This window comes from Microchirus variegatus (genome assembly GCF_963457635.1).
Source record: "Microchirus variegatus genome assembly, chromosome: 2".
Taxonomy (NCBI): Eukaryota; Metazoa; Chordata; class Actinopteri; order Pleuronectiformes; family Soleidae; genus Microchirus; species Microchirus variegatus.
This window is the reverse complement of record NC_139803.1, coordinates 21,930,105-21,942,409: the sequence shown is the minus strand read 5'-3', so window position 1 is coordinate 21,942,409 and position 12,305 is coordinate 21,930,105. Positions and strand designations below refer to the sequence as shown.

The window sequence follows — 12,305 nt, the reverse complement described above, 5'->3', positions numbered from 1 at the left end:
ACGGAGCAACATGACTCTTAGCCTTCAGTTATCGTGAATCATTACCCATCTGTTCCTCAAAGCTTTAGTGTGTATGTTCATGTGTGTGTGTGTGTGGGAGATGAAATGAAGACCCAGTGAATCACACGGTGTCATTCTCACAGCCTCCCACATCCACACCTCCCTGCTTCTACGTTACAGTCACAGAAATGCTGCAGTTTCCCGCAGACGTTAACGTTTATCTTTAGTTTTTACGGGTATTTGTTCACACTGTTGCTCAGAATAACTCCAATTACGACATGAAAAGCTGTATTGAAAATAATTTAAAAAAATTAAAAAAGGGAAATCATTCATATAAAGCTGACGTGAGTCAGAAATGGTACATTTCATCATTACTGGCTAATTTCAGTCCTTGATGTCACTTATTACACATTTACATGACTTAAGTTCATGATATGATGTCATAAAAAAAGTAAGTAGCAAGCGCACTTATATATATTGTATTAGCGTAATTATGCAAATTATTTATAGCTAATGTTAGCAATTAGCATCACTGTTACTAAGTGCGTGAACTTGACTAATCTAGCAATTTGCATTGTTTTGCTATCCAGTGTCACACAGCAAAGGGACAATTTCATAAACATTAATGCGTTTGTTATTATTAAAAATATGTAGCCAGTCCTTACATAATTCAAATCCCAGCTGGTCTGTTGCAACGTTAGCTGCACTTTTGGTGCTAATAGAAAACGTTAGCAGGCGTTAAACATTCTAAACACTGTGACTGACATCGTGGCAGCACGCTAACTTAGCACAGCATTAGCATCAGAGAGCAGTTAGCAAGACAAACTACATTAGAGCAGTTTAACTGGTAATTTTGGAGTATGAGAACTGTCTATATTGGTCAAAATGTCTTCACAAAAAAGTGAATGTCTGCAACAGTTACAACAAGTTTAAGTGAATTCATTATCTTACTCTCACATTTTATTAATTTATACTTACATTTTTCAAAATTACATTTGTCCTGTCTTTATTTTTTCTGCTAAATTATGCTTCATTTGGAAGCACGCTAACTTAGCACAGCATTAGCGTCAGAGAGCAGCTAGCACGGCTGTTTTGGCGGTACGGCAATTCCACTAAGACAAACTACAATAGAGCTGAGTTTAACCGTCATTTTGGTAATTTTGGAGTACGATAAATTCCCACGGTCAAAGCCAACGTGTGGTTATTACGGTAATTTGTTGCAGGTGAATCAGCATCGTATTTGTCGCCAGAAATTTTCACATGCAGTAAATTGTAAATAACTGCCAGATATGGAAAGTTATTGGAAAAATGGTCAAAAGAACCAACTCACAGGACAGGTTTTCAAGTTTCTTGGAATACGGGAGCTTTACGACGAAACACACCACGAATGTGAACTTGTTTTTTAATAATTTCATTCAGTTTTATTAAAAACAAAAAAAGGAAGAAGAAGAAGAGAGAAAACAAGGAGGATCCATCGTCACTAACATGTTTTCATTGCCACTCATCATCATCTGATCGGCATCACTACATACACAGATACACAAAAATACCCAGAAATTAACACAAAAATCTGTAAAGAGGACAAAGTAAACGTGGAAAATAAAAGAACTAAGTGCTCTGATTTTTTGACGCAACATTTTAGTTCATGGGTTGCAAAAACCTTTGCGTGAAAGAAAACAACAAAAAACAACAAAAAAACATAAAAGTGGAAACAGACTCTTGACTATTTCCTGGAAAGATCAGTGTAAAATGTCCTGGTCTTATGGGATGAATCACTCCTAGTGACGATGTTTTGTGTTATTCCTAATGTAAAGTAGACGTTGAGTAGGATTTACAGGTTGACATCAGGTTCTTCATTCATTTTAACCACTTTACAATTGTTCAGCTATGTTAATTAAGGCGCTTTTTTTTAATGATGCAGTGTAGAAAATGAATTTCCAGCGTCTGATTTTCAAGATAATAACCAGGTATATTTACTGGGGTTAGATACATTTCTCCGTTTTTCGCCCACAGAAGCATTTAGGGTTACATATGGCCTATTTTATCTATATATATATATATATATATATATACTGTATGTGTATGTCATTTGCAAGCCCCAAATCTAAAATGTAAGTTTTCTTGGAACACATGTATCTACGTCTGAAGTTAGCCTAACTTCTTCGTTTCCAGAGAAGTGCGGTTATTGTTGTTGTATTTTTTTTTTCCAATGATTTGTAACAAAAAAAAAGAATTGGTAGAAGTCTAAGTCTAGTCTTTTGGTAAGAAGCTCTTTCCCGGTGAGATACAACGGCGACGTCAACAATACTCAAGGGTATAAACACAAGAGAACACGAATGAGCGGTTTAAATACGCAAAGTATATCACGGGGTTTCAAAGAAAGAAAGAAAGTGATTGATCGAGCGCGGGGAGAAAAGGAAGGAGAGGGCGTGTTGAGCGCAACCGATCGATAGCTTTTAATAACACTGACTTGTTTATGAAAGGTAATAAACATTCATATGGGGGGGGGGTCTGGATAATAGCGTTGTTGCGACAACTTTTCTGGAACAAACCCCCGCAAAAAAACCTCAAAGCTCTGTACATAAACTGGAACTATGGACGCAGCAAACGGGACATACTTTAAGCCCTGAATGCAGCCATCTTTATTATACCTCACTATGTGTGTGTTAGTGTGTATATGTGTGTGTTTTATTTAAAAAAATGTACCATTGAAAGAAAAAGAAAGGGGGAAAAAAAAGCAAAACAAAGGCTAAAAAAAAGGCTGGAGCTCAGCTTTGCTCGGAGAATTAGAAACAGTATTGAAACGACTGTAGGCACAGCTTGATACTGCCTTTTTTTTTTGGTCTTTTTCTTTTACTTTTTCCACGAAACGGCGTTATTGTGATTAGAGCATGCTTCAGGGGATGGAGTGTGGCGGCTCGAAATGTTTTTAGTTTCACATGCAGCTTCCTGTCGAGAGTTTGAGGAGCGGGAGGAAGGTTACATGGTCTACTGAGGGTTTGAAAGGGTTCAGGAGTGAGGTGAGTTCTGTGCGTTTGTGTGTGTGTGTGAGACAGAGGTTAGAAGCATCCCAAGAGGAAGCGTAGAGGAGGCCTGTGTGAGGCCGTTTATGAGGAGTATAATGGTTTGAGGCAGACGAAAAAGGTCATAAGAAGTTATGAGACAATATGGACAGCATGTACTGCAGATGTGTGTGTGTGTGCATGAACAGTAAGTGCACGTGTGCATGTGTATTATTATTAAAAAAGTGGACATAGTCTTCTTGTTCCAAAACAAACTCCTGTTGCAAAGCGTTGACCAGAGCCATGTTAGGTTTTGTAAACCGTGTGTAAACTGTGCACAAGTTGAAATTGCGACAAATATTTTATGTTATGCGACGTGGGACGGCTAAATGGACGTAATCTGCAGGTCGCAAGGCTCCAGATTCGTGTTTCGACCGATGCCATGTCACGTTTTTCGTCAATCACACTGGTGTACACTCATGTGTCATACTTTTTCCTCTAAATGGGATTATTATTTATAAAAAATGACACCATGGTCTATTAAAGAAGAGCGGAAACTAGTGATTGAGACCATTAACCTCTCAGGAAAATGCTCATTCATGTCGTTTCCCCTTTTTGCAACCAGTGAAGTCGCCCCCTGGTGCCGATGCAATAAACTGTTATTTCCTGGTTAGACTCACCCTGCAAACCAGAAGACTACATCCACTTCTCTATGATTCATTACTGAGAGTGTAGTTTTTCCTGGGGGATACAGACCAGACAGTAAGAGTAAGGTTCAAGAAGAGTAGTTGTGTGTGAAAAAGTGTGTGTTTACACGTCAAATGAAGCGACTACAATCACTCGCGGGTCAGTAAGTTCGCCCTCAGTCAGTCAGTTTGTTTTAATACTGGATTTGTGAAGAGCATTTACAGCCGGGACTCAACTTTCTTGGAGAGAAACTGAAGATTCATTTGCAGCAGATGGGTTTTAGTGTGCGTGTGTGCGTGCATGAGTATGTATGTACGCGCTCGTGTGTGTGTGTGTGTCTGCATGTGTGTGTGTGTAGTCTAGTCTAGTCGTCAATGCAGATGACCTCTCCGCTGCGCTGCTCCCGCCGGTTGACTAGCAGCTCTGCCTCGCGCTCCTTCTTCACAGACATGGGAGGCCCATTCAACACTGCAGGGGGGAGAAAGAGAGAGTTCAGTTCAGTCGGTTCATCACGTGGAGCTCGACACAACACAAACGTTTTGACGACTCGCACTCACAATTCTGTTTTTTTTTTTCTCTCTGAGTGGTCGCAGTGACCCAGAATAAACATTATAAGGTTCTGAGGGACATAAAACGAGAAGAAATAGGAGTTTTCTCAAAATTTAAAGCTCCAGTGTGTAACTTCTGTCGCCCCCCCCCCCCCCGAGACTTAGCCCACGTCTCTAGCTCCATATTACAAATATTCATTTTGTTATTTCACTTATTTTCCACGGAAATGGGGTTAAATCCTTAACCTAAAGTTCAAAATGAACGTCACGTCACTATGTTCCAGAAAGTTCCCTGCTTTACTCGTGCAGACAGTCTTTGTTGAAGTACCTTAAAGGGATACTTGAGTAAAAGTACAAGTATCTTACCAGAAAATGACTTTGGCTGAAGTTGAAGTCACTTTTTTTTAAATTACTTAAGCAAAAGTCTTAAAGTATATGACATTTACTCTACATAAGTATCAAAAGTAGTGCTGGCCATGTTAACGGCGGTTAGCAGCATCAACGTTAGCGCACGTTAACGCATGACGCGTTTCCATGACAACTGACCGGAAAAAGACGCGCGTGGCCTCATGTTTACGTGCTGCGGCACCGGAGTCCTGGTACCGTTTATCAGTTAGCTCCATTAGCTCCTTTTAACACCGTTAGTGCGCCTACAGTCGAACTAGAGTGGTCTATTTATTAAACGGAAAGAGCAGCGCTACAAATAACCAGTGTACTGCGTATGTGTGCATCTGTTTTTAAAGTTTAGCGTTACTTTGGAGACTCATTTTAACAATCGGGGAGTCACATAAACATGACGTCATGCATGTCTTTTTCCGGGTCAGTCGTCATGGAAGCGCGTCATGCGTTAACGTGCGTTAACATTGATGCCATTAACACCGTTAACGCGCCAACGTGCCCAGCACGAATCAAAAGTCATTTTCTGATATAAAATGTACTTAAGTTTGTACTTAAACTGCTACAAGAATACAAATATCACGTAAGATGCTGCTACAGCTGATTTTGAACAAACTAGTGACACATCCTAATTGTGTTGTAGCGCGTGTTTTAGCATTGAAACGGAAAAACAACACATTACACATTTGACGACATTACACACACACACCTTTAGGACAATAGGACAATAAAGTCTTCGTCCAGTGGAACATCCTCTTTACTAAGAACAAATATTGTTTCGTGGGAAATGTGGCCAACGTTTTTGAGAAGCACTGAAAATAATCTGTGGTGCTCATGATTCATTGATGTCACATCACTTTATATGCGCCCAGGATTTTAGTGATTAGTTTTGACATAAGATTCCTTAAATGCAACTTATTATAATAATTAAGCAATTCATGAATAATAATCAATGTGTATTGCTTAAAATTAGCTGTAAGTATGATCATTGTTTTTAACCTAAACTGCACTTTTATTGTAAAATAAATCATTTTTAAATACACTTATTTAACAGTATTTCAAATAAGGAGGAATTAATATGTCACTTTTACATTGAAATCATCGACTTACAGCAACTGCGTCTATGACGTTTCATCAGAACAAACATTTCTGGAAAGCATGTCTCATGGCTGCTTTGCTTGCAGGAAGAGACCAAACAGGAAGTGGCCAAAGTGTTGCCATAAATAGGCTTGCGCAGGAAGTGAATTCATAATTGGAAAATAAAATAAAAAGGCTTAGTTTATATAAATATGAATTGATGGAAATGACAAAAAAACAACTATGCACAGAATGTATAATAGTTAACCACACACACACACACACACACACACACGGAGGGTGACTGCACAGGTTGGCGAGGCCAGCGCAGACAGAGACGTCGTGAGCTGCCCACATTTGAGCCTCGATCATAAATCTACTCGGGAAGTTTAAATGGGCCAGTTTAGCGTTCCTTTCAAAACAAAGCCAGGAATAGACCGACAGCGCTCTTCTCTCAGTCGCGCCACAGGGAAAGATAAACTGTCATAACACCCCCGTGCAGATCAAAGAAGTGATAAGAGCGGACTCTGCTCAGGACTTTTTCTTTTTTTTGACTGTGTGTGTGTGTGTAGAACCAGCAGGGGGACCATTTATGGGAAAATGTGTGGCATTCTGCCAGTGGAGGCCAACAGAGGGGATAGAGAGAGAGGAAGTGTGTGTCTGTGTCTGTATTTTGGAAAGGAGTGTGTGTGTGTGTGTGGTGGGGGGTGCGACGATCCAGATCTGATTAGAAGCAAAACAAAATCAAGGTGAAGACTCGGTGAAAGAGTGAGAGAAATGAGTGTGTGTGGTTGCACAGACGCAGACGATAAACACAGGGAAAAAGAAGGCAGATGTGGCCAAGACGACACAATCAAACCACAGATTCTTCTTTAAGTGTTTAAACATCGTCGCTATGATTTTATTTGTCCACCAGAGATAGAGGGGGGGGGAGGATTATTATCAAAAAGTTTGTCATGTTCATTTAATAAAACCCAAAAATAAGTCAATATATGTCAATTTTTTGAACTTTTTAATCACCAATAACCATTTATCGGCCACTTTATTAGGCACACGTGGTTTGTTTACACAAACCAATCAACTACTTCTTCAAACTGTATGCTCACATATTTTCAGGGAATTATTCACATCTAAAAGTTAAAGGTGAATTATGTAATAAATCTAAAGCAACTGGCCATGAAATCCTCCTAATATGTCACAGAGACTCAGGAATAATGTTCATATAACAAACTGAACTCACCAACAACAACAGTACAGACAAAATATTTGCATTAAAAAAAAAAATAATTGCAGACTGCAAATCAAGTTTATGTTTTGAAATCATGTTTTGGCATGTGGCGCCACCTACCGCCGTCTACCAATCATTGCAGTCAGTAGAGTCTCAGCTGCAGAGCAACCATGGGTTGCCAGTTACGCCGGAAACGAAACCTAAAAGACCTCTGTATTTTGAATTGGAATGTAGTAACTGTTTTTGGCCACATTCTTACATATGGCTCCTTTAAATGCATTGTTTGGCGCCAACAGTCTCATCAGCACCAGTGAAATTCACAATGTAAAATTGCATGAAGTTGCATCTTTCCACAATCTAATAAGGAAGGAACAGTAAGTTAAACAACCGTAGTTATAAGATCATCTACCACTCCTGTGTACCTAATAAAATGGCCTAGCTTTCACATTAGACTTTTTAAATACAATGTTTTGATAAAAGACTCTAAAATGGACTTAAAGTTGCTTTTTATAGTAATTTGATGCACTTGACCGTATGTCTGTGACCTGACATGACCTGCTGCTGCTTCACAGTAAAAGCATTCGACTCGTGAAATACAAGATGGGTTTTATTGTGAAGGAGCCACAAATAAGAAGAGGACTTTTGAGGAAAGGAGATTTGAATATCGGCGTTTGGTATTGGTATCAGTCGCAGTGACTCAACCAAAAAGTCATATAAGGTAAAAGGAGAGTGAAGATAAAACAGGAGAAGGAATTCAATATTGCACCAGATAAGAGATTCTCCCTGAAACAACTTGACTTTTTGCCAAACTCCTCCTGAATACAGAGCACTTTCAAGACTCCTGATTAACATATTTTACTTAGCTTGGCAGAGACTTTATTTCATATTACAGTAAAAATAGAACAAAATCCAACTGTACACATGAACGTATCTCAAACGGTTTCTTAAAACTAACCAATTTTATTCCTCCGCTGCTACAAAAGCTCTTAAATGGCACAGGGTTAGCATTTAAAGTCCAGAAAAGCAATGAAAACATTCCTGGCCAACATGCAGACCTGCGTCTCTGCCCTGTAAGCCCCGCCCACTCTCTGATAGACGTGAAAGCTGCCACCTTGGCATCGAGCGCTCCATTTTTGTCTGTTTTGCTGAAAAACATCTTTTGCGTGAGCGTTTCAAAGCCAAAAGCATTCATCAGGGACAACCCTCGTGTCTCTGATCCGTCCATGTTTCTTGTTAGCTACAAAAAGCACAGTCAGGCTTGATTTTAGGAAATCAGGACTCTGCGTCCAACAGAGAGAGTTTCATAAATCCACACGAGACTTTGCAAGAGTTTCCCCCTGATCGTTTATGAAAGAGGGCCCGTGTTTCAGATGGAGGTGAAATCACCAGGCAAGGATTTCACTCTTAGAGACACAACTTACATGCAAGTCTGCAAGTGTTCAGTGGTTTTCTAAGGTGGGTTTTTAAGTATTTTGAAACTGCCAAGCATTCAAAGTTGTGTTAAAATGCTTGATGAGATACATATTCTCCATTGAATACAGACAAAAACGAACAGCACATGGTTGCAACATTCAGCCGGTCCGAGTTTGCTTCAGACTTTCACACTGAAGTCTTTTTTGAATAACGTATTCCCCTCCTCGCCTGAGGTGGCGCTGCATCAACAAATACTGAAGGGGAAGACAAGACAAACAATGAATAAGAAAACTCGCTCATCTGTTGGTTGATTGCAGGACAACTTCTGTTTCCTAACACGTAAGAGCAAAATGAACTATGATTCGATTAAGCAGGGCCGGTATGAATGTACCCTAATAAAGCTTTTCCACGATACAGTTCTGGCACGATCCCCCTCGGCTCAACTCGACTTTACTTGGTTTGGGATCAGGCACTTTGTTTTCCATTACTATAGAACCTCCTCAATATGGTACGGGGAAACAAAACTGCACAAAACTGCTCTGATGTCGTTTTATATACGACACAAACTAGTGACGAGCAAAGCAGTTGTTTTCGGTGTACTGAATCATTAGAAAAAGCTCGTTAAAAGGTTAGTTTAGTACAGACTTAGCTCGCTTGGAACCTTGACAGAGCAGGTTCCAAATGAAGCATCAGGTACAGTCCCTAATGGAAAGCAAAAAACAACAACAAAAAAACTCTGTATAGTCGAGCTGAGTCATGCTAGAACTGTAATGCACCATAAATCTACATCGATACAATCACCACTTTACTTTGAAAACACCATTTTCAGATTAATTCCATATGTGTCCATAGTAACTCACCTAAAAATGTTCATCACATTCACGTTCAGGGATTAAACAGTTTACTTTCAGAAGGAATCAGGGCAAGGATTACTTTTATTTGACCGACGACAAGGTGAAAGTGAAACTGAAAGTTAAGTGTCTTATGGAGCTGTAACTGATGAGAACCAACCAGGAAGTGAACGTGGATAGACGCATCATCATTTTTTGATGGTCTCCATCTTTGCCTATCCGAGTTTTCACCCAAAACGTTTCAATTTCCAGGCTCTAAAACTCCAACCTAATGTAGATGGCAGGGACAGTCAGAGCAGAATTTATAGGTTTTTAAATGTATTCAAAGTATTTCAATAACTTTAATTAAAATAGAAAATAATTTTTAAGTCAGTGTCCTCGCCTTTTAGCTCCATTTTGTTCTCCACCATCTGTGCGTAATGTGTTTAATGAAAACAGCTGCAAAGCTGTTGGTCGATAATCTGTAGAGTCTGTATGTTTTATTAGTGACCACTTTCACATTACACATTTGATTGATTGATATAAAAATATTGATCAGTGCAGATTCAAGTTATTATTTTTTTTAGATGTAGATGAAACGGAAGAACACATTTGTATAAAAAACAGGTTTATATTTCTTAAAACAGTACTTGGAATTCATAAATAAACATATATATTGGTGCCAATATGGAACAGTTCAAATGACATTTAGCTATTTCTGTGAAAAATGCACATACACAGACATTCACACCGTGTGTCCTGATTGTGGGCCGCACCAATGCCACACTTGTCTGGTCTTAACGTCCTTCGTGCTGAAAAGGGAAATACCACTCAATTTAAACTTAAAATACTCGTACTGTACGTCCAGGAAAAGTCTGGACTGTGTAACCGATTGTTCACGTCTCCTCTGTCCAAAAAAGCGAGGCAAAAAGAGTTTGTCCTGCTGCTCCCCACTTTGGGATGTCACACTGATGTACAGCTCTACTGCACACACACATACACACACACACACACGCTCAGCTGGAAAAACGATGACAGAGTCCAGAGTGTTTTATTTTCCCTGGGATCAGGGGACATTTTCCAGCGTGGAATCCATCACACTGTCACAATAAAAGACGCTCGAAGAACAAAAAAAAGAAGAAAAAAAAAGGAAAAAGAAAGAAACGTCTCTCCCGGCTTCAAAGCGAGTCTCCCCTTTTTCTTTCGGAGACAGATTACAGTCTCAGGCTTCGGGGAAGAGCTGCTCATAAATACAGTTTTCTTTTTGTTTTTTCCTGTGATGAGGTTTAAAACAGGAAATGTAAATACTTCACTTGAGTGATATTCCCCTTTACATGACCCCACAAAAAAGGTGCAATATGTGATACAGTACATGGTTCAATCAGAGCAACACGGCTACTGATCGCTGGTCAAAGGCAATGTTTCCGTATTTTTTTACATTTATAGTTGCACTGAGGAATGTCAGGGCAAAAGAGTCCATGGGAAATAGTGTTTTATATTTAAGACTATAACTGTTTTTCTTTCCCTTTTTTTTTTTTTTCAGCAAGAAAGTCTGAGTCCACTTTGTCCCTTTCTATTTTGAGTCTGGATCTCATCTGCTCGAACTCGGCAGACGTTTCAACTTCTCTGCAGGTCTTCAGGTTTGTGTGTGTGGGCTCTGGAGCGTACGTATATGTATGTGTATACGTGTGAGAGAGGAGTGGAGGACTGTGGAAGAATGAGGGAGTGCAGGGTCAGAGCGAGGGGGCAGGCTTGTTCAGTCAACCCATGGATGAAGAATTGATCCAGGGGGAAATCTTTTTTTTCGGCGCAGAGGGAAAGGGAAGGGGGGCAGAAGAAGAAGATGTCTTGAGAAATCTGTCTGAGGGAGAATTAAAACAACAACAACACTCCTTTGTTGCATTTTCTTTCAATTCAATCGGCCTCCATATCTGAATTTTTGCAAAATGTGATTGCATTAACATACTGTCTTTTTTTTCCCATTCCCTCTTCAGTCCAGACATATTTCCTCTAAAAGGCTTTCTTTTTTTTCTTTTTTTCAGTGGCAAGTTTTCCTCACGCTTCACGATTTGTTTGTTCCACACAGGTCTCCTCTCCCTTGCCTCATTCCCCCCCACACATCATTAGTGCTTGATCTCGGGGGCCCAGCTTTTCACCTCTCCCTTGGTATTTTGGAGCGCTCTTCCCTCTCTTCCCTTTGTGGCTGATTGCTTGTTTTATTTTGCGGATCACACTGCCAGTACTTCTTTTCACTTTTCATGTCCTGTCCTTTTTTCTTCTCTCTCTCTCTCTTCTTGTCTGCTGTATTTATTCAATCCCCCCAGTGAGCTTTACTTCTCCCTTTATGTTCCTCACATTCCAGCAGTGTTAAGGTGCCTTGTACTTGTCCTCCTTTTGCATTCAGGTTTTCATCTCTTCCTTTTTTAGCGTCCACCGTCTCTGTTTGAGTCTGCTCTTTTGCTACATTCCACTCGGTGAAAAAAAGTCCTCCTTTGAGCTCAGGGTTTTTTTGGTCGGCCATTGCGAGGCAGGTTCTCCACTGTGTTGCTGAGCCGGTACTTGACTATTATGCTGTGCACAGTGGACTTGGGCATCCTCAGCTCCTGCCCAATAGCCCCTTCTGATTTGCCATCCTTCCACAGGTCCACTACTCGTTGCCGCTGCACCACATCGTGCTCCTTGGTCTTCTGGCAAACGCTGGCGGCGGTTGGCCCTCCAGCGGCGCCCCCAGCAGCTCCCCCGGTGGCCCCAGCAGCGGCAGCGGCTTCTGTGGGGGCAGACAAGCGGCAGACTGTAGTGGAGACTTGGAGAGAGGGGGGGAGCAGGATAATGTGACACTTTACTGGTCCCCGTAGGGAATTCTCTTAGTTTGCCAGAGGTTGTTACAGGAGCTGGTGGGAGTTCAGTGTCCTGCTCAAGAACCCTTCAGCAGGGCAGGTGCTCGCAGTCATGAGGCCCAAAACCCCAAACGCTCGACTCCATGGCTCTAATTTCTAAGACCCTACAAGAAGAAGTCGAGTCCAGAATGTGGGACTCCATGAGTGGATTCCTCTCGGCTGTGCTGACGGCTGAGACAGGTTTTCCAAAAATGTGATTCAGCACAGTGAGCAAATGCTGAGATAAT

At 40.6% G+C, this 12,305-nt stretch overlaps 1 protein-coding gene across 5 annotated transcripts in view; it reads right to left on the bottom strand.

Moving 5' to 3' along the window:
* Nucleotides 1-1,522: 1,522 nt before the first annotated feature.
* Nucleotides 1,523-12,305, bottom strand: part of chd3 (chromodomain helicase DNA binding protein 3) — a 54,888-nt gene continuing 44,105 nt past the window's right edge. For 4 of the 5 annotated variants that reach the window (XM_083909011.1, XM_083909012.1, XM_083909014.1 and 1 more), the window contains exon 40: nucleotides 11,594-11,948. In XM_083909011.1, the coding sequence (XP_083765137.1) occupies nucleotides 11,680-11,948 (269 nt within the window). In that variant the 3' untranslated portion in view covers nucleotides 11,594-11,679. Of the gene's footprint in view, nucleotides 4,158-11,593; nucleotides 11,949-12,305 lie in introns of those variants that run through there. The other variant, XM_083909015.1, reaches the window with a different exon arrangement.